This window comes from Bufo gargarizans, chromosome 6 (genome assembly GCF_014858855.1).
Source record: "Bufo gargarizans isolate SCDJY-AF-19 chromosome 6, ASM1485885v1, whole genome shotgun sequence".
Classification (NCBI taxonomy): domain Eukaryota; kingdom Metazoa; phylum Chordata; class Amphibia; order Anura; family Bufonidae; genus Bufo; species Bufo gargarizans.
The window spans coordinates 31,828,445-31,851,250 of NC_058085.1; the positions used below are offsets into that span (position 1 = coordinate 31,828,445).

Below are 22,806 nucleotides of genomic sequence, written 5' to 3' on the forward strand. Positions count from 1 at the left end.
CCGCCATCTTGTCCCTGTCCCTATCCATCCTTGACGGGTCAGTCAGGAGAAGGATCTTATATAGAAGATATCCACTGGGCAGATCCTATATTGTAGAAACCTGAATGGAGAGAAGATGAGAAGATGTAAAATCCTACAAAATCCCACGTCAGAGGCCCTCTTTTATTTGAATTCAAGTCTGATCTAATTTCTCCACTTCCTCTGCAAATTTTAGTTTAGTAAAAAAAAAAAAAAAAAAAGTTGGAGTTAACTGATAGGTCCTTTAAAGGGGCTGTCCGGGTTCAGAACTGAAGTGGACATACCCATAATTTCACCCAGGCAGCACGCCCTGACATCAGCATCGGAGAAGTTCATGCTCCGATGCTCTCCCTTGTCCTGTGCAGGATTGTGCAGGGCAAGGGCTCTTTTATTTACTATAACACACTGCCGGGCGGAGGCTTCCACCCAGCAGTGCGCTCAGTGATGTCACTGGCGCTGATGGGCAGGCTTTAGCGCTGCCCTAGCCATTTTACAGGCTAGGGCAGCGCTAAAGCCCACCCATCAGTGCCGGTGACGTCACCGGTCTCACTGCTGGGCCTCCGCCTGGCAGCCTGAAGGACAGCCCGGTACGTCACCGGAACTCCACAAAATGCATTTGCCCAAAGGAGAGCATTGGAGCATGAACTGCTCTGATGCTCTTGTCAGGGGGGCTGCCTGGGTGAAATTCTGGGTATGTCTGGGTTCAGCTCATACCCCGGACAACCCCTTTAAAGGATGTTGTGCCTCTTCCAATTGCAGCATATTTGTCTCGAAAGGATCTACCACACAAGTTCTCTTCCTCTCCAGGTTTCAGTGTGTGTTCTAGAAAGACCCTTGTTCTCCGATGTTGCTGTAAACTACGAGGGCAGTGTTCAGTATGGCTTCACTGATAAGTGAAGATGAAGAACTTATGTGGATATATATGGAGGACGGAGCGGTCAGGTACAAAAACGTAGACATGCAGGTTTCCAAGAATGAAGGGTAGACTGAAGTTCACAATAAGTAATTATCTATCATTGAAATGTTCCTTAAATTGGTTGCCGAAGAGTTGGAGGAACATCGGTGGGCTTTAAAGGAATTAGCGGCAGGTGATGGATATTGACCTAAACCCCCGACCAATGATGGTGGTCTGGCCTGTAAAAATGTACGCGAGAGAAGCACTCAACCAGTTAACGGTTACAAAAAGTAGACTTTTTTTTTAAAGCACAAATGATTGAGATCTTCCCAAGGGCCCTGGAAAGACATGTCATGAATGGGAGATATTCTGGAAGCCTCATTAAGGAGGAGGAGCAGTGTTTTACCTCTCGTCAGAGATTCACAAGTACATTACTCACCCCCCCAGGATGACCGACCGTGTCAGGCGTGACAACCTATGGGAGTCTGCGCGCCGCTTCGTTCGTAGAGGAGGCGCAGTGTCATTACAATACGTTCCCCTGAATGGGACGAGTGTCTGTAATTACACGGAACCACCTGTATAAGTGAGACGACGTGCAGAAGAAGCGATCACACGAGCAACGCCACCGCTTCACACGTATGGTCGTCAGGGCGACCAGGAGTCGGATCCCCACTGATCGGACACTGATGACCAATCCTGAGGACAGATCCATCTGAATACCCACAACATCCCACAAAAAAAAATCCCTCATATCATCAGTAACTGTTCACATACCTCCTGCACCACCAATGTACACTACATGCATGGGGAAGGGGAAAGAACAGTAGGCTAAAAGACCTTCCATGATGTCATGATCATGTGATCATCTGTGGGAGGAGTCAAGCTCCAGGCTATGCAGCTAGAGGTGGTTAAGGACCTTTCATGATGTCATGACCATGTGATTATGTGTGGGAGGAGTCAGGCTCCAGGCTGTGTTGATGGAAGAGGTAAAGGACCTGTGAAGATGTCATGACCGCGTGATCATGTGTGGGAGGAGTAGAGGAGTTTTTGTCATACTAGGCCACGCCTCTAACTCCGCCCAAAGCATAATTACTGACTCCGTCATAACTGCAGTAGTCGGGGCTCAGTTAGGTTCCTATATTTTTTTTACAGCATGCGGCCCTCAGAAATCATCGCATTCCAGGTATTTTATAGATAGCACCAAATAATGAAGTTCTGGTCTAATATCCAGGGAGAAGCCACACAGAGAGCTTAGTGAGGAGCGATGTAGGAAAGGTATTAATGCGGGTTATACATCAACTTCCCTGGTCAGAAAGAGGGAGACATGGAAGGGTGCTGGATGACCTGAAGTTTATATGTTACATCAGGATGGAATTACAGTGTGTATGTAGCAGAGCTGTCTCTGTGTGATGTGTATGTAGCAGAGCTGTCTCTGTGTGACGTGTATGTAGCGGAGCTGTCTCTGTGTGATGTGTATGTAGCGGAGCTGTCTCTGTGTGATGTGTATGTAGCAGAGCTGTCTCTGTGTGATGTGTATGTAGCGGAGCTGTCTCTGTGTGATGTGTATGTAGCAGAGCTGTTTCTGTGTGATGTGTATGTAGCGGAGCTGTCTCTGTGTGATGTGTATGTAGCAGAGCTGTTTCTGTGTGATGTGTATGTAGCGGAGCTGTCTCTGTGTGATGTGTATGTAGCAGAGCTGTTTCTGTGTGATGTGTATGTAGAGGAGCTGTCTCTGTGTGATGTGTATGTAGCAGAGCTGTTTCTGTGTGATGTGTATGTAGCGGAGCTGTCTCTGTGTGATGTGTATGTAGCAGAGCTGTTTCTGTGTGATGTGTATGTAGAGGAGCTGTCTGTGTGTGATGTGTATGTAGAGGAGCTGTCTCTGTGTGATGTGTATGTAGCAGAGCTGTCTCTGTGTGATGTGTATGTAGCGGAGCTGTCTCTCTGTGTGATGTGTATGTAGCGGAGCTGTCTCTGTGTGACGTGTATGTAGCAGAGCTGTCTCTGTGTGATGTGTATGTAGCGGAGCTGTCTCTGTGTGATGTGTATGTAGCGGAGCTGTCTCTGTGTGATGTGTATGTAGCGGAGCTGTGTCTGTGTGTGATGTGTATGTAGCAGAGCTGTCTCTGTGTGACGTGTATGTAGTGGAGCTGTCTCTGTGTGACGTGTATGTAGCGGAGCTGTCTCTGTGTGACGTGTATGCAGCGGAGCTGTCTCTGTGTGATGTGTATGTAGCGGAGCTGTCTCTGTGTGACGTGTATGTAGCGGAGCTGTCTCTGTGTGACGTGTATGTAGCGGAGCTGGCTCTGTGTGATGTGTATGTAGAGGAGCTGTCTCTGTGTGATGTGTATGTAGCGGAGCTGTCTCTGTGTGATGTGTATGTAGCAGAGCTGTCTCTGTGTGATGTGTATGTAGCAGAGCGGTCTCTCTGTGTGACGTGTATGTAGCGGAGCTGTCTCTGTGTGACGTGTATGTAGCGGAGCTGTCTCTGTGATGTGTATGTAGCGGAGCTGTCTCTGTGTGATGTGTATGTAGCGGAGCTGTCTCTGTGTGATGTGTATGTAGAGGAGCTGTCTCTGTGTGATGTGTATGTAGCGGAGCTGTCTCTGTGTGACGTGTATGTAGCGGAGCTGTCTCTGTGTGATGTGTATGTAGAGGAGCTGTCTCTGTGTGATGTGTATTTAGCAGAGCTGTCTCTGTGTGATGTGTATGTAGCGGAGCTGTCTCTGTGTGACGTGTATGTAGCGGAGCTGTCTCTGTGTGACGTGTAAAACGGACAAGAATAGGACATGATCTATAATTTTTGCAGGGCCAGGGAATGGAGCAATGTCTGCTGTCCGCATTGAGATGAATGGGTCCGCGTCCGAGCCACACGTTCATGTGAACGCTCCCTTACTGTTATAAGACAGTTAATCAGTCTGTTACGTGTGTTGGTAAAAGCAGTTTTTGGGTGTGATAACACCGCATTTTTATCCGTCTAACTGTAACAGGAGGTTTAATCTTTATGTTAATTCTGTCAGTGACTTACAGCCATTTTTGGGTTTGATCGACCCCTCATTTGAACCTGTGAGCCAATTTGGAGCGGAGCATCAACTAGGGGACATGAACGTGGTCGTGGTGCTGCTGGCGTTGATGCTGGTGGTGCTCCTGCTGCAGGTAGAGGATGTTGTTGATCTACGCCAGCTACACGCACAAATGAAACACCTTCCTCTGGTCCACGCAGAGGACAGAACGTTCTGCATCATTTTGTAGGCTCGAATACCGCTCTACAAATGGTGAGGCCAGAACAAGTACTGGCGATAGTAGATTGGGTCGCTGACAGTGCCTCCAGTTCCTTCACATTGTCTTCCACCCAGTCCACTGCTGAAAGTGCAGAGTTGTCACCGGTGGCCCACAGGCATCCGTCCTCCACCTCAACCCCTTGCACATCAGCCAAGCAGTCTGAGCCCCAGGTCATGCAGCAGTCTCTTCTGCTTTTTGATGACTCTGTTAGCAGGGTTTCCCAGGGCCATCCACATAGCCGTGCCCCAGAAGTGGAAGGGATTGAGTGCACTAATGCCCAATCACTTATATTTGATGACGAGGACGTGGGAGGGCCGCTTCAGCGCATCTCTGATGATGATGAAGAAACACCGGTGTCAACCACTGGGGCTTTCTGCAGACCGGCCAGAAGGGCAGAGGTGAGGAATGGGTGGAAGATGATGAGGTCCGAGACCTCACATGGCATCCAGGTCATCAGAGTGACGTGTGCAGTTCGGAGGAAGAGGTGGGGGTCACGCACCACCAGCCGCACAGCAAAAGAAAGAGCAGGGTGCAAAAGCAGAGTGGCCTTCCCCCAGCCAGTACGTCTGCTACTGCCCACCGCGCTGAAGGACAGAGCACACCAAAGCGCAAAGAAGTTCCCTGGCGTGGCAGTTCTTCAGGCAATGTGCTGACAACAGAACACAGGAGGTTTGCACGCTGTGCAGTCAGAGCCTGAATTGAGGCATAAATATTCTAAACCTGAGCACCACCTGCATGATCCGGCATCTAACCACAAAGCAGGAGCTGCAGTGGAGTAGAAACCTCAAGAACCACAAAACATCAGAGGCTCCTCCTGCTCCCTCTTCTGCTATGGTCTCGGCCTTATCCTCCCCCTCTGTAGTGACAAGGCCACCTAGCACCCCGCAAACAGATGATGTGACAGCAACACCACCACCAGTGTCACTGAGCATCTCCACAACGTCCCATGGAAGCGTTCAGCTGTCCATCTCCCAAACACTGGAGAGAAAGAGGAAGTACCCCCCTACTCACCAGCGAGCACTGGTCCTGAATGCCAGCATTTCCAAATTTCTGGCCTTTGAAATGCTGCCGTTCAGTTTGTTGGAAACAGGCAGTTTTGAAAATTTTATGACGGCTGCGCATGGTATGTGGATCCCAGCCGCCACTATTTTTCCAGGTGGGCCATCCCTGCCTTGTACAAATTAGTGTTGGAAAAACTCAGGTGTGCGCTGCACAACGCCATCAGTGGAAAGGTCCACATAACCACCAATACATGGACCAGTAAGTACGGGCAGGGACCAACAGTGGCAAGGTACACAACTGTCCATCCAGGGCACAGTTTTTGAGGAGGATCCATGTTCACAGCAGGGTGGCACAAAAATCAGCTCATGGGCATTATTGAATCATGGCTGGAGGAATACAGAGGATACAGACAATACACCTCCCACCGAGGACAGCTTGTCGTTGCTTCTGGGCATCCTGGCACACATGAACTACTATATGCTGCAGTGTCCATCACTGGGTGGCCACCCTGCTGGATTCCTGCTACAAGGACAACGTGCTGTCCTTACTTCCATCACTGGAGTGCAAATGGAAGATGCGCAAGTACAAGGGCACACTGGTAAGTGCTACTGATGGCGTTCCCACCTGACAGCGGGGACTCAGTGGAACTACGAGGCGGAGGCAAGGGAAGTCGCCAACGCAGCTGGGGCACCTCAGAAGGGAGGGTTAACATAGACTAAATGTGGAAGAGATTTGTCAGCATGCTACAACATCCAGCATCACCATGTCTGTACGTACTGACCGATTGGTCTGCCCCATTTAACTTCTGGGTCTCCAAATTGGGCGCATTGCCTGAGCTTGCCCTTTATGCCTTGGAGGTGCTGGCCTGCCCTAAGTCCGAACATGTGTTTGGCATGGCAGGGTGGGGGGTGATCACAGACAGGCGCATCCGTCTGTCCACAGCCAACGTGGACAAGCTCACGTTCATTAAAATGAAACTTGTGCCGGATAAAAATGAATGAACCTCTTCTGCGGGCGCTGCCAAGGATACCATATAGATGAAGCGTGTAGTTAATATGGCTTCCAGGAGGGACCTGCTTCACCAGGGGCCAATCTTACACCCAAACCTGGGTTTCCTCAAATTATCAGTTTGGATCCTGAGGTCCAGATGTTGAAATCACAAGATCTCTCTGATCGGGTAATCTCTACCCTGAAAGCAAGAAAAAGAAGGTCACCTTTTTGATCTATCTGAAAATTTGGAAGAGGTTTTGCTCCTGGATCGGTAACCCTGCCCCGAACTTAGGGCCTCCTAACTTTCAGAAAATCCTAGAGTTCCTCCAGCAAGGTCTCGAGCTAGGTCTTAGACCTTCCACCCTGAAGGTACAAGTCTCGGCCCTAGCTTGTTTCTTTGATCAAGATCTAGCCAACCACCGGTGGATTAGAAGATTTATGAAAGCAGCTTCTCGGCTCCGCCCTTCTCTAAAATCCCGAATCCCTAACTGGGACCTAAATACAGTGCTCACAGGCCTGACACTCGCCCATTTCAAGCCCCTGTCAGATTGTTCCACTAAGCACCTTTCTCTAAAAAACGCTTTTCTTGTTGCCATCACATCCGCAAGAAGGCTAGGTGAAATTCAAGTATTATCAATACAAGAACCCTATCTCCATATCACCGATGATAGAATCATTCTTAGGCTAGATCCTGGTTTTCTTCCTAAAATGGTATCCGATTTCCACCGAAACTAGGAGATAATTTTGCCTTCCTTTTGTAGTAATCCCTCTGACAGTAGAGAATCCAGTTTCCAGTCACTAGATGTAAGACACTCCGTTTTACGGTACCTTGAGGTTACAAAAGAATTCCGTAAAACCAATAACCTGTTAGTCTTATTCTCAGGTAAGAATAAGGGTCTGAAAGCCTCCAAGTCTTCTCTCGCACGTTGGATTAGAGATTCTATTTCTCTTTGTTATGAAATCCAGGGCCTACCTTGCCCCTCAAACCTAAGAGCCCACTCTACCCGAGCTATGTCCTCTTCCCAGGCCGAGAGGGCCGGAGCTTCTCTAAAGGACATCTGTAAAGCTGCCACATGGTCCAGCATTCACACCTTTATGAAACACTATAGACTAGACTTATCTAGTAGTTCAGACTTGTCTTTTGGATGTAAAGTCCTTCAGGCGGTCGCCCCCCCCCCCCCCCAGTTTATAATTTTTTTATTCTCCTCGTGGCTGTCGTGGTGATGAGGTGGAAAGCCGGAATTAGACTTACCGGTAATTCAGTTTCCACAAAATCACCATGACGGCACATATATTCCCTACCCTAAATTTGGTCCTGAGCTTGGAGGTTATGAAGTAATATCATCTTGACTTTATTTTTTTCTCACCACCTTTGTTTCTGTCTCTGTAATTTTGGACACACTAGTGCTGGTGGTGGGAGGGGGGGATTTAAACTCTCTCTCTGTTCCTGCCCCTACAGAGGTCAGGGGTCAATCTCCTCGTGGCCGTCGTGGTGATTTCGTGGAAACTGAATTACCGGTAAGTCTAATTCCGGCTTTTCAAATTCCACAAAGTCTTGGAGACACAATGTAATTCTGCCCTCACAACTTATACACAAAAAGAGAAATTTAGCATTCTCACTACATCTATTTATGGCTTTAAAAAGTTGTAAAACTTTTTCAATTACATTGGGACTTTTTTAGTGGCAACTGGCATTTTAAGCTGCCTTCGTTGGGTTTATGAAAAGTGGGTGTAGCGATGGTGGGGTGTGAGCGGGCCCATTACCACCGACACATTCATAATTATTCATGATGGAAAATGACATAAATAATGTCTGCTCCCGCAAAAAGACCTGCACCCCATCATAAATGACATGCCTCCTTCAGCAGCACAGTACACATCATTCTTGATAAATCAGAGCCAAAATGCCTACCAGGTCTCCAGCAACTCCATAGGTTCTGAGGTAACAGCTAAATGATGCAGAAAGGTAGGCCCGAACACAAGGATAGAAGTTTTAAAAGCAAATGTTTATTATAAATCGTGTTTAATATTCTATGCACAAGGTGGATCTATAGGTGCATTATCTGGATTCTGTATGTTTTTTGGGGGATAACAGACACTTATTGGTAATCATATACATTTCTTATTATTATTTTGTCCTCCATATTGCTTTCCCGTTCTCTTGACTTTACTTTGACTGTAACTGAAAGATGACAATTTCTGTGTGTGTAGTTCAATGATGTAATTTGTGGGTAAAATATTGGGAACATGAAAATCGCCTCACCGCTGTGTATTCCTTATAGGAAATGAGATGTATTTGTATTAAAACATTACTCCTTCTGGGCAGGAAAATGGCTTCTCCCCTGTGTGAACTCTCTGATGTGAAACAACAGTCGATTTCCGAGTAAAACATTTCCCACATTCTGAACATGAAAATGGCTTCTCCCCTGTGTGAGTTCTTTTATGTTTAGCAAGATCGGATTTCTGTTGAAAACGCTTGCCACATTCTGAACATGAAAATGGCTTCTCCCCTGTGTGAGTTCTTTGATGTTTAACAAGAGTTGATTTCTGAGTAAAACATTTTCCACATTCTGAACATGAAAATGGCCTCTCCCCTGTGTGAATTCTCTGATGTCTAGCGAGATCTGATTTAACGCTAAAACATTTCCCACATTCTGAACATGAAAATGGCTTCTCCCCTGTGTGAATTCTCTCATGCTTAACAAGAACTGATTTAACACTAAAATGTTTTCCACATTCTGAACATGAGAATGGTCTTTCCCCTGTGTGATTTCTCTGATGTTTAATAAGACCTGATTTCTGGATAAAACATTTCCCACATTCTAAACACAAATATGGTTTTGCATCCCTATGAAATCTCTGATGTTTAATGAGATCTGATTCCTGCACAAAACATTTGCCACATTCTGAACATGAATATGGCTTCTCCCCTGTGCGAGTTCTTGGATGTTCACCCATTCTGTGCTCTTTGTTTTGCTGAATAGTCTGCGATGAGTCAAAAGATAGAACCCATTGAAAAAGATCAGATGACAGATTGTTGCTATGTTGGGCTGAAGGTGTATATGGAACAATGGGATGCTCTTCAAATGTGTCCTCTATGCAATCATTTGCTGTAAAATCTGAAGATATCAGGTCTTCCTTGGAGCTTGTGGCACAGTCATCTGCCAAGAATAAGACCCATTGTATTATATTTTTATAAAATAACCTTCAAAACCTAATTCCGTTCTTGACTGTGTCACACACTCCCTACAGCGACATACACTTTAGCACAGAACAGAGCAGAGGAAAAGAGTAGTATGGTCATGTACAAAGAAGTTGTCAATATGAGCTGGTAAAGATTTGCATTATAATTCATGCCAGTTACCCAAAATTATTTAAGAAACCCTGGGAAAAGAGTGAAAGTAGAGAGAACTTGTTTGCCCAATTGCATAGATCTTCCCAATGAAACAGATGATTTGCCCATCAGTTGGCCAAAAAAGCTAGTATATGTTATCATCTTTGAGAACTCTTTCAAGCAGCAGATATTATATACTTACCTTCAGAGAATGGAGGATTTAAAAAAATTTGAGAAGTTTTGTTCTCCAATTTCAGCGCCATAAACCAAAAGGCCAATAAAGCCTCACTAGTCAGGATGTTTATGACATGTTCCCTTAATTGACTCTTCCACATTTACTCCCTCGCTCTTCATTTCTAAGAACTTAACACCATCATACAACAGTAATACCTACATGCAATGCACTAGCTCATTCAGCTCTATCTGCACTACTCTATTAGTACAAAGATGTCCGGACCACTTTAGGAAATAATACATTTTACTTTCTATGTCCCCACCATTTATTCATATTGTAAGCTCTCGCGTGCAGGGCCCTCACTCCTAGTGTTTCAATTGCATATTAGCCCATAATTGTAATAAGCCTGTAAATGTGATGTCTGTTTTGATTCTTACTTGCACCCTCTGAATTGAAAAGCATTTAGGAATACGGTGGCACTTTATAAAGTTAAAGTGGTCGGCCGGTTTCCTATATTGATTACTTATCTTTAGGATAGGTCATCAATATCAGATTGTGGGGTCAGTCCAACCACTGATTAGCTGTTTAAAGAGAACGCAGTCCTAGTACGAGCACTACCTTCTCTTCACTGTTTACTTGCTTGCCATCAACATCGCAGTGACAAGCAAATGTAACTGCAGCTTCTCCGTCCCCATACACCTCAATAGGAAGAAGCAATTACACTCCATCTGCTCCTTCCCATTGAAGTGAATAGAGATAGAGGAGCTGCAATTACACTTGGTCAACACCGTCAATGCCAAGCAGGTAAACAGTGAAAAAAAGGCAGTGCTCATATGAGAGCTGTATTTTCTTAAAACAGCTGATCAGAGGGGGTACCAAGAGTCAGGCCCCCACTGATCTAATATTGATGACCTTACCTGAGAATAAGTCATCAATATAGGAAACTGGCCAACCCCTTTAATTTTTATTGCAAAACTCATAGCATGCACCATACAACTCTGATTTTCCCTTAAGATTCATTCATTTAGTGAGTGGGTCTGCAAGAAAAACAGACAGGAAGCAGACATCATCTGTGAGGGGTCTGGAACACAAACTAGTTTAACATGAATTATGTTTGTGAGCCCTAACTCTTGCTAGATGTACCTTTTACTCTGTGGCTGCAGTGTGTTGTTGTTTTTTTAGCTATACTGAGGAACTTTACAGCTTTTGTGTCAGTGTGTGTATTATGGAAAAGTCTGCTGTGTTACAAGCAGAGAAATCCTCTTTGCTAGTTGGTAATGTACAAACCGATTATATACTGGCTTCACCTTTCTCCTTATCTGATTGCTCTAATGTGTCCTTATCACTTTCTTTTGTTAACTGTAGCATCAAGTCAGGAGACTTGACCCATACACTGCCTTCCTAATAAGATTACGGTTACATTAGCCATAGATAAGCAGTGTGAGGGTTAACTATCCTGACTTGTACCTACAATAAAAAAAAAATATAATGATAAGGAGACACAAGAAGCAACACTAAGGCGAAAGAATCAACATAAATTATTTGTCTCTTTGAAGTGTTGCTTCATCCTCCTTACTTGACACCCGATGGTACCAAGGTACCAGACGGAACTGAAGCCGACTTCGGTTCCAAGTTTTAAAGTGGTTTTCCACCTTAAAAAAAATTAAACTACCGAAGTTATTCAACAAAGTCTTGTGTGACTTTGCGAATAACTGACTTTGGCTCATCGGAGCCCGGACATTTTAATACTGTATGGAGATGGATCTCCCTACAGCATTAATCCGAAGTTTTGAATGAAGCAACTTCAGATGAAGTGCCCGAAGCTTGCTTGACTCATCATTCGTTTTTACTCACCTGGGCAGTCATCTGTAGGAATGTCCTCTATACTCTGCTCATCACCCCTCTCAAATGCCTCTGTAACATATATAATGTTCAGATCTTCACCTGGATTCAGAACCTGTGAAACAAATATTGTAAAAGTCATCAGGCAGATGGAGAAATCTTGTGGAATGTGTATTGACTAAACAATATCAGTGATTAGAATGACAACCATAAATAACCAGATAGCAAGAGTTATTTACCCAAATATCTGCAGATGTGTCAGGACCCAGAAACTACCAGTAATTCTGGATACATCTTTTCCTGAATCTGATGGACAGTTTCTTGCTCATTGAAATTCTTGCCTTCTTTGTCTAATTAGCTGCATCCTTGGACTTCCTATTTAAGCCAGGCTTGCCATGTCTTTCTTGCCGGATTAATGTGCTTCCTGCCTGAAAGTCTAACTACTACTTATGAGCTTCCTACATACTGTTTGGCTTATCTGTTGCTGAACTTAGACTGTTACCGACTATGCCTTTGCCTCACACTACAGCTATTGTCATTCACCTGTTACTGAACCTGGACTGTTATTTGACTACTCTTTACTAGAGATGGGTTTTCGGTTCGCCCGACGCTCGTTCTCGGTTCGCCGAACAGGCGAACATATAGCGATGTCCGCCGGCGTCATCTTCTTTTGCATTGTGCAGAACTTTGACCCATGACATATTCATCAGGTGAGACAGGACAGCCAATTCAGACATTTCAGCACATGGACACACCCCCTACCCTATAAATAAATCTGAGCTGGCCACTATTTTACATTCTGTCTTTTGCCAGTGTAGGGAGAGGTTGCTGTGTGGAGCAGGGACGGATGCTATCTAATAGGGCCACACCAAATGCTAGCTAATAGGGCCACAAAAGTCCTTTTATAGGTGTGCTATCAATAGGTGTGATATACTTATAATATACTTTCTAACATAGAAAGTATATTATAGTGCATTTGCATTATGCAGCAGTTGTGTGCGATTCTGCTGCGATACTGCAGCTATATAGAGGGACAAATGCTATTGGAATAACTAATTGCAATTGGTGTGATATAATAGTTGCCCCAAAAAACTAATGATTGAGGCAGTGGTGTGATATACCTATAATATACTTTCTATACAGTGCATTTGTATTGTGCATCAGTTGTGTGCGGTTCTCCTGAGATACCGCAGCTATACAGAGGGACAAACACTATTGGAATAACTAATTGCAACTAGTGTGATATACCTGTTCCCCCCCCCCCAAAAAAAAATGATTGAGGGGTGTGATATACCTATAATATACCTTCTAACAAAGAAAGTATATTATAGTGCATTTGTGTTGTGCAGCAGTTGTGTGCGGTTCTGCTGAGATACCGCAGCTAGATAGAGGGACAAACGTTATTGGAATGACTAATTGCAACTAGTGTGATATACTTGTTGCCCCCCCCCCCCCATATAAACTGATTGAGGGGTGTGATATACCTATAATATACCTTCTAACATAGAAAGTATATTATGGTACATTTGTATTGTGTAGTAGTTGTGTGCGGTTCTGCTGAGATACCACAGCTAGATAGAGGGACAAACACTATTGGAATAACTAACTGCAACTGGTGCGATATACCTGCTTCCACAAAATACTGATTGAGGGGTGTGATATACCGCTTCCACAAAATATTGATTGAGGGGAGTGATACACCGGCTTCCACAAAATATAGATTGAGGACTGCGATACACCGGCTTCCACCAAATATTGATAAAGGGGTTTGATACACAGGCTTCCAGCCAATACTTATTAAGGGGTTCTATATACTTGTTTCCACAAAATACTGATAGAGGGGATTGATATACCAGCTTCCACAAAATATTGATTGAGGCCTGTGATACACCGGCTTCCACCAAATATTGATAAAGGGGTTTGATATATCGGCTTCCAGCAAATACTCATTAAGGAGTTCTATATACCTGTTTCCACAAAATACTGATAGGGGGGATTGATATACCTGGCTTCCACCAAATATAGATTGAGGCCTGCGATACACTGGCTTCCAACAAATATTGATAAAGGGGTTTGATATACCAGCTTTCAGAAAATACTAATTAGGGGGTTCTACATACATGTTTCCACAAAATACTGATAGAGGCGATTGATATACCGGCTTCCACCAAATATTTATTGAGGCCTGCAATATACCCACTTCCACAAATACTGCTCTTCTATAGGGACTTTGTCACAGGGTCATTTTGATAATGACAGGCAGAGGAAGAGGCAGGACATTCCACAGGTGCACCTGGCCAGAGCCTAAGTGGGAAGTTGGAGGAGGTGCGTGCGATTACATCGAAGGACGCACCAGAGTTGGTTGAGTGGCTCACTCAGCCTTCCGCTTCTGCATCCTCCTCATCCTCTGTATCTGCACCCTCTTTACTCTCTGCTGTGTGCACCCCCAAAGACACCACCACCACCATAGCCCCTCCACTCGAGTCAGTGGAATTATTTTCCAATCCATTCCCAGACCTTCCTAATGCGCAGCCATTCTTGGCATTGGATCAGGAAGAGGCGGTAGCAACGGCCGCCACCCAGCGGTCTGATGACAGTAGCCAGATCAGCCCAAGGACAGAGGTCCCTGCTGTTTCTGCCTACTCTGAGATCTCTAATGTCAGTGGTGGTGAAGGTGATAATGATGGATGTCACGTGGGTGCCCACAAGAGAGGAAGAGGAGGGGAGTTCAGAGGGAGAGACAAAGCAGTAGATAGGGGGTAGAAGGAGGAAAAGCAGGCAGAACTCGCAGTGCAAAGGAGACAAAAAGCAGACTGCAAATGTATCTGGAGAGAGCCATCCACCATGGACGGTCACATCTGGCGCTCCCAGTACGCTGACACACGGAGCTGCAGTGTGGGCTTTTTTTAATGTGTCAGCTGCTGACAATAGTGTTGCCATCTGCAGCCTGTGCTGTCAATGTATAAGTCACGGTAAGCCCAACACTCACCTAGGGACGACCACCTTAAGAAGGCACCTGGCCTCCCATCACCGAGCCCAGTGGGAGCAACACCGTCAGAAAAGCCGCACTCCCGGCGCTCCATGTCCTGCCTCTTCTCCTTCTCCTCTCTCCTCCCATTTGTCCTCCACTCCACCTTCCACCATGCCATCGTCACGTTCATCTGGCAAATGGCAGGCTTCTGCGGCCCAAATGTTCGAACGTAAAAAGTTGATGACGCCGGATAACCCTCTTGCCCAATGGCTGACCGCTGGCTTGTCAGAACTGCTAGCCCGCCTACTACTGCCATATAAACTGATGGACTCGGAGGCCTTTAGAAAATTTGTGGCCATTGGCACACTGCAATGGAAGATCCACAGAAGGAAATATTTCTCCCAGAAGGGCATCCCAGAACTATATGGCCATGTTCAGCGGCAAATGAATGTATCTCTGGCACACAGTGTCGGTGCCAAGATACATCTGACCACAGACACGTGGTCTAGCAAACACAGGCAGGGAAGGTACATAACTTTTACTGCCCACTGGGTGAACCTCCTGATGGCTGTCAAGCATGTAACCCGTGGCACCCGTGTGGATTTGGTGTTACCGCCACAGATTGCATGCAGGCCTGCCTCTTCTTCTCCTCCTCCTACTCCATCCTCCGTCTCCTCCTCCGCTGACTCCTCCTGTTCCACTGCTACCGCCTCTTCTGCTGCACCCCCCAAGCTCCCCAGAACCTATTCGACGTGCCAGGTGAGACGTTGCCATGCTGTGCTGCGGCTGTTGTGTCGGAAAGCCAAGTCACACCGGTTCTGCACTTTCAGTTCTGCAGTCACAGGCCGATCAGTGGCTAACCCCGCTTGATTTGGTAAAGTGGTGTGCGACAATGGTGCCAATCTGCTGAGCGCGCTGAAACAGGGCAAAATGATACACGTGCCGTGCATGGCACACGTCCTGAACTTAGTCGTGCAGTGATTTGTTGCCAAATACCGACGTACGGGAACTCCACCTTGTATATGCTTGATAGGCTGCTTCAGCAGCAACATGCCGTTAACGACTACCTGTACAAACTCTGCAGCAGGACAGGTTTTGGGAGCTTGGTTTCATTTCACCGTGCCAGTGGCTGCTTATGCGCGATGCATGCAGACTTCTGCGTCCATTTGATGAGATCTCCAAACTGGTCAGTCACAGCCAAGGCACCATCAGTGACATTGTACCTTACGCCTTCTTTCTGGAGCGTGCATTGCATCAGGTCATTGATCAAGCCGTCGAGGAGCAGGAGCTGTAAGATGAGGGAGTTGCAATGCATATTGAATTCCCAGAGGGGCTACTTCATCTGAAACAAGTCAGCAGGAGTCGGAAGATGAGTCAGAGGAGGATGGTAGAAGGGGGAAGAGGAGCAAGAAGAGCAGGCTATGAGGGGGACTTTAAACTTTTCGGGGATCCCTGGTGTTGTCTGTGGCTGGGGGGAGGAGATTGAGGACGACATTCTCCTGGGCGATGAGCAGGAGCCAGGGCGCTCCACCGCTTCCAATTTAGTCCAAATCGGGGCCTTCAAGCGCCAGTATTTGAAGAGGGACCCCCGTATAAAAAGCATAATGGGGAAGTACCAGTACTGGGTGGCAACGTACTTAGACCCCCGGTACAAAAGCAACATGGCGGACATGTTACCAGCATCACAGAGGGCTGTCAGAATGCAGCATTTCCAGGCCTTGCTGCGAGAGATGCTGCATTCTGCTGTTACGGGCACTGACAGAGGAATTTCCACCCACAGCTAAACAGGTGCGGGTACCAATCGTACCGCACCTGCAAGAAGAGGGCAGTTTGAAGATGTGTTGGTCAGTTCGGATATGAGATCATTCTTGCAGCCAACCCATCAACAGCCCTCTGGACCCAACCTCAGGGAACACCTAGACCGATAGGTGTCTGACTACATTGGGTTAACAGCCGATGTGGACGCTCTAAGAAGCGAGGAACCCTTGGACTACTGGGTGTGCAGGCTTGACCTGTGGCCAGAGCTGGCACAATTTGCCATGGCACTCTTGGCTTGCCCCTTGTCCAGTGTCCTGCCCGAAAAGACGTTTAGCGCAGCAGGGGGGATCGTGACCGATAAGCGCACTCGCCTAGCTCACGACAGTGTCGACTACCTCTCATTTTCTAAAAATGAATGAGGAATGGATCTCGGAGGAATTCAAAACCTGTGATGACCACGTTTAATTGAATTTCCTCATGCCAGTCCACACATATCCGCAACCACACAGAACAAAGAATGACCCCTGTCTTATGTAAATACAGTGGCATAAAAGGCATTTTCTGTCTGGTGAATGCCTAATGTTTTGGGCTATACTCCACTGGCCTGCAGTAAAATTGTTATCCAATGACCATCTAATATACCTTCAGCCACATAATCACTTGATCTTTTCTGTACGGTGAATGCCTAATTGTTGGGGCCTTGAGGAATTCAACACCTGTGACGACCACGTGTTATTGAATTTCACTTATTATCATTTGGGGTTTATTCAAGAGGGGGGGATTTCGTTAGCCATGTTTTTAATCAAATTTTATATTTTTAGTTCTTTTAATAATATGTATTTGTACTGGCCTACAGTAAACTTTGTATCCAACGACCGCATAATGTACCTCAAACCACATAATCACTTGTTATTTTCTGTCCAGTGAATGCCTAATGTTTGGGGCCTGTACTTCACTGCCCTGCAGTAAAATTGATATCCAATGACCGTCTAATATACCTCCAGCCACATAATCACTTGATATTTTCTGTCCGGTGAATGCCTAATGATAGGGGTCTGTACTACACTGGCCTGCAGTAAAATTGATATCCAATACCATCTAATATACCTCCAGCCACATAATCACTTTATCTTTTCTGTACCTTGAATGCATCATTTTTGGGGCCTGTAATCTACCTGGCCAACAGTAAAATTATTATATGGTGACCGCCTAATGTACCTCCAGCCACATAATCACTTGTTCTTTTCTGTCCGGTGAATGCCTAATTGTTGGGACCTCGGAGGAATTCAACACCTGTGACGACCACGTGTTATCGAATTTCACCTATTATCATTTGGGGTTTATTCAAGAGGAGGGATTTTGTTAGCCATGTTTTTAATCCAATTAATTTTTTTAGTTCTTTTAAACATATGTATTTGACTTGTATTTGTACTGGCCTACAGTAAAGTTTTTATCCAGCGACCACCTAATGTACCATCAGCCACATAATCACAAGTTCTTTTATGTCAGATGAATGCCTAATTTTTGGGTCTGTACTCCCGTGGCCTAAAATAAAAAATTTCTAGGCTCCAGCAGGGTACATTTTTTAGAGTTTCCCTTTAAGATGCTTAAAAATGGCCCCTGATTAAAATACATATTTTTTGTGGGAAATTTGTCATTGATCCACTCTAGTATGTTACTGTCCTTTTTGTGGGACTATTTGTGCACTTCTAGTAAGTATTTGGTGGCTGCAAATATGACCTGAAGGTTTTTCAGGTTCGCAATTAAAGTGAATGGGGACCGCCGCAAACTTGCGGTTTGCGAACATTTGATCGCGTTTTGCAAATCGTCCCGGACGATGTTCGTCCATCACTACTCTTTACTTCAGGAGACTCTAGTGGATTGGCATATCCACTGGACTTCCAACTTTCCTTCCAGACCTTTATGATTCCACATACCAGGAGAAAAATCATGTGAATACTATTATAGCAAGTTTCCTGTAAAAATCTAACCTGTTGGATCCTTTAAGTTCCTTATTCCAACCAGCAGTCTAAACAGCCAGAAAACTGTGAGAAGCTCCATACAACATATACCATCTATGATTGGCTGTAATCCTGCCATCTCCACCTTACTCATTATACAAGGATAACATAATACTGGTATATAATACAAGACTGAACACAGAATCTTCACAGCCTTTTACAGATAATAGGGGACATTTCATGAGATTTGATCTCCATCTACCTGATCATCCTGTGGGACATTGTGATGTTCTTCTGAACCATCTTGTGAAAGAAGAGGACTGGGACATCTCTCTGGTGTTCTGTCTTCCTTAACTGTAGGAAACACATCCAGTGACTGAATTAATTCCTTACATAAAGATAATGAGAGGATGTATGGATTTAGTCATGTCTAGTACCTGGTGGTGTGAGGGGTCGGTGATCCTCCATCATGATGTCCTTGTACAGATATTTGTGTCCTTCTAAATACTCCCACTCTTCCATGGAAAAATGGATTGTGACATCCTGACACCTTATAGGAACCTGACAACACAATGATACAGTCATCACCCAGATCCCTTCATAGCGTTCTTGTATAATGTCCCAGCATTCCCAGCAGTGTCACCTCTCCAGTCAGCAGCTCAATCATCTTGTTGGTAAGTTCTAGGATCTTCTCTCTATTGATTTCTTCATGTATCAGGGGGTGTGGTGGAGGCTCCATGATTGGGCTCAGGGTTCTTCCACATCCTACAGATACAGGAGCCTTACAATGCTCACTAGAGGTCTTCTTCACTACTGTGTAGTCCTGGTTATGGAGAGACACAGTAATAAATATCACTCCATACATCTCCAGAGTCCCTCACCTCTCCAGTCATGTCCACCTGTTAGTAACATAGATAAGATGATATAATGTGACATAATAAGAATCTCTCACCTCTCCAGTAAGCCGAAAGAGGATCTCCAGGGTAAGATTTATTATACTCTCTGCCATCTTGTCCCTGTCCCTATCCATCCTTGACGGGTCAATCAGAAGGATGTAATGTAGAAAATCTCCAACTGAGTGGATCCTATATTGTAGGAATCTGAATGGAGAAATGAGAAGATGTAAAATCCTACAAAGTTTCATGTAAAATACAATTACTTTAGAGCCCCTCAGGTACCAGGACAGTGAAAGTCTGATCTAATTTCTCCACTTCCTCTGAATATTTAATTTGAAGAAAAAAAGAATTGGTGTTTAAAGGATGTTGTGCCTCTTGTGTTGCAGCATATTTGTCTTGTAAGGATTTACCACATTAGTTCTTTCCCTCTCCTGGACCTTTTCTTCTAAAGCCATAATATCATTTTATCCTTATAATATCCTGTTTTGCCAATTGCACTGGAAATAAGTATTATCAGTAGGAGATTTTTTTGCAGCCTCAATTTTTAAGAATTCCACAGGGGCAACATTTTACCTCTCGCAAACACATAACACCTCCCTTCCCCTCCGATGACCAGTAGTGTCAGGTGTAAAAATCCTACTATATATAAATCTGAAAATGAATAGATCACGTTCTTCACCTCATAGCAGAAGGCTTCCTTCATATCTGAAGGACACTAGTCATGTTCTACAAGAACTGGATTTAATACTGTTGGAACCCAATACAGTATATTTTTTTATATTTTGGGAATACTTCTACCTACAGCTCCAAGAAACAGTGATGCAGGCGGCATGTGTCCTCATATGCAAATCTTTTCCCAAGACTGTGAAAGAGGGGAATTTGTTTTTGTTTGAACCACCGCTTCGGGCTCAGAGGGTTCAATTCTGGTGTCAGACCGGTCCATAGAGGATGTCATTCTGATTTGGTGTAGGACAGTGGAAGAATTGGTATAATTAAAAGGCATGTGCAGTGGATTCATACTGATGATTTATCCTTAGGATAGTCCATAAAAATCTGATTGGAGGAGTTAAGATTCCCGGCATCCCTGCCAATCGGCGACTTGTGTGAACGCGGCTTCTGCTTCAGATTTGTTTTGCTTATAGAGCAGGTAATTGTGCGAGCAGCTGTAATTACTCTGCACTGTATCACGCAGAGGTAACTGTGAACTGGAAGCAGCAAACACAAGCACTGCCACCTGATGGACTAGAGGTCGGGAGTTGGACCCCCGCCGATCTGATATTGGTACTATTGGTTATTGAGATCTGCACACCTTTTACTTAGAGGTGGGTGCTCATAGAGAGTAAAGTCAATATATAGGAAAGATCTATGGCCCACCACTTGTGATGAAATTAAGGGTTATTTATTTACTCATATTTAGACACTTTGTGTCACATTACATTCAGTATTATTAAAGCATAACATGGAATATCTGTCATGTATGAACTTTATCAAGGGATCTGTAATCCATGTATTCAGAGGAGTCCATCCTGCCTCCTCTGAATACATGGATTACAGATCCCTTGATAAAGGTCATACATGACAGATATTCCATGTTATGCTTTAATTAATACTGGATGTAATGTGACACAAAGTGTCTAAATATGAGTAAATAAATAACCCTTAATTTCATCACAAGTGGTGTGCCATAGATCTTTCCTATATATTGATCTGATATTGGTGACCGATCCTGAAGACAGATCATCAATATACCAGCTCTGCACGTTACCTTTAATGTAACGATTCTATAAAAAATACAAGTCATCCCGGAAAAAAAAAAACAATCCCCCCACCCCCCATGTCAACAGTGACTATACACATACCTCCAGCTGCACCGCTGTATACTACATGTATGGGGGGAGAGACTGGGGGGCTAAAGGACCTTTCATGAGGTCACGACCATGTGACCATGTGTGGGAGGAGTCAGGCTCTACACTGTGCTGATGTAGGTAAAGAACCTTCCATGATCTCAAGACCACGTGACCATGGGTGGGAGGAGTCAGGATCTGGGTTGTGCTGCTGGAGAAAGATTGAGATTCTTCAGTGGTTGATACCTTTTAATGGCTTACTGAAAAGATGACGATGATTACAAGCTTTTGAGGCTACTTGGACCTCTTCCTCAAGCACCTTTATTGTGCCATCGCCATCGGTACAAAAATATGTTTTACTTTAACAAAGCTGTGGGAGGAAGTAAAGGACCTTTCATGATGTCGTGACCATGTGACCATGTGTGGGAGGAGTCAGTGGAGCACATGACCCTGTGCTGGTTGTGGTCAGTGCTGGATACGCAGTAGGGTTCTCTGAACTGTTGTGTTAGACACACGTCTGGTGGCCCTCTGGGTCATTTTGGTGGCGAGCTGCTCCACTGTAGAGTGTCGGTCCGCCCTTGTGCATCTTCATAGCCGATGTTCACCTTTCACCTCAATGGCACGTGGTGCTCTGCAGTTTCCACATCACTTATTCTCAATGGTACCATTTGTCCGCTCAGGATACACTTTCACCACAGCAGCACAAGAACAGTTCACACTGCGCAGTGTCAGAAGTACCACCACCCGAGCCCAAAAGCCAATAATCTCCCCTTTTACCCATGACAGCAATGAGGGCTAGGTGTGCAGAGCCTATCACAACCGTATATACCCACCGAACTGACTCACAACCTGGGACTTCCTTCATGAGCTTCACACCCCCTGCAGCTCCAAGCGCTGCAATTTGCTGATCAATGAGACCGGCACATCGCAGCGCAGGAAGTTGTCAGAATCTGCGGAGGAGGTCTGATGACGGTGGCCGGTGCTGAACTGGTCAGCATCGGTCAAATCCGAGGTGAGGCAGGGGACACCAGTGTTTTGGGTCCCCTGCCAGCGGTGCTATTGGCTGGAACAACGCTCCAGCCAATGACAGCGCTATAGCTGCACAAGAAGAGGCTGAACTTCCCTGCATGCAGCCATTTTAGCTGATGACTGCATGCAGAGAGGTTCTGTGCTGCTGTGGAAAAGGATCTGTTTAGGCGTTAATTCACTGGTGGAGCCGGTCGTGATGTTCGGGTAACAAATTCTTCTTTATTGGAAGAAAGCGCATATTTACACCCTGTTCCAAATTATTATTTAAATGTCACAAAGATTAAATATTTAGTTTTTCAGTTTAAATCATGGATGGCATTGTGTCTCAGGGCTCTTCTGATCACTAAAAACAATCTCGGACACCTGGGATAATTAGATTGGCAGGTGAGCTCAATTTAAGGAAAAACTACTAAACTAGTGTGTTCCACATTATTAAGCATTAAGCACCATTTTCAAGCAATATGGGGAAGAAAAAGGATCTTTCTGCTGCCGAAAAGAGAGAAATAGTTCAATGCCTTGGACGAGGTATGAAAACATTAGATACTTCATGAAAACTTAAGCGTGATCATCGCACTATTAGGAGATTTGTGGCTGATTCAGAGCACAGACGGATTTGTGCAGATAAAGGCACATTGAGGAAGATTTATGTCAGATCCATGCATCGGATCAAGAGAGCAGCTGCTAAAATACCATTACAGAGCAGCAAACAGATATTTGAAGCTGCTGGTGCCTCTGGAGTCCCACGGACATCAAGGTGTAGAGTCCTCCAGAGTCTTGCAACTGTGCATAAACCTTCTATTCGGCCACCA

At 45.1% G+C, this 22,806-nt stretch overlaps 1 protein-coding gene across 1 annotated transcript in view; it reads right to left on the reverse strand.

The window, feature by feature from the left end:
• Nucleotides 1–8,174: 8,174 nt before the first annotated feature.
• Nucleotides 8,175–22,806, reverse strand: part of LOC122941922 — a 49,763-nt gene continuing 35,131 nt past the window's right edge. Inside the window, exons 7-9 of the mRNA XM_044299421.1 lie at nt 18,491–18,547; nt 11,551–11,653; nt 8,175–9,348 (exon numbers count right to left, since the gene is read on the reverse strand). Of these exons, the coding sequence (XP_044155356.1) occupies nt 8,489–9,348; nt 11,551–11,653; nt 18,491–18,547 (1,020 nt within the window). The 3' untranslated portion in view covers nt 8,175–8,488. The remainder of the gene's footprint in view (nt 9,349–11,550; nt 11,654–18,490; nt 18,548–22,806) is intronic.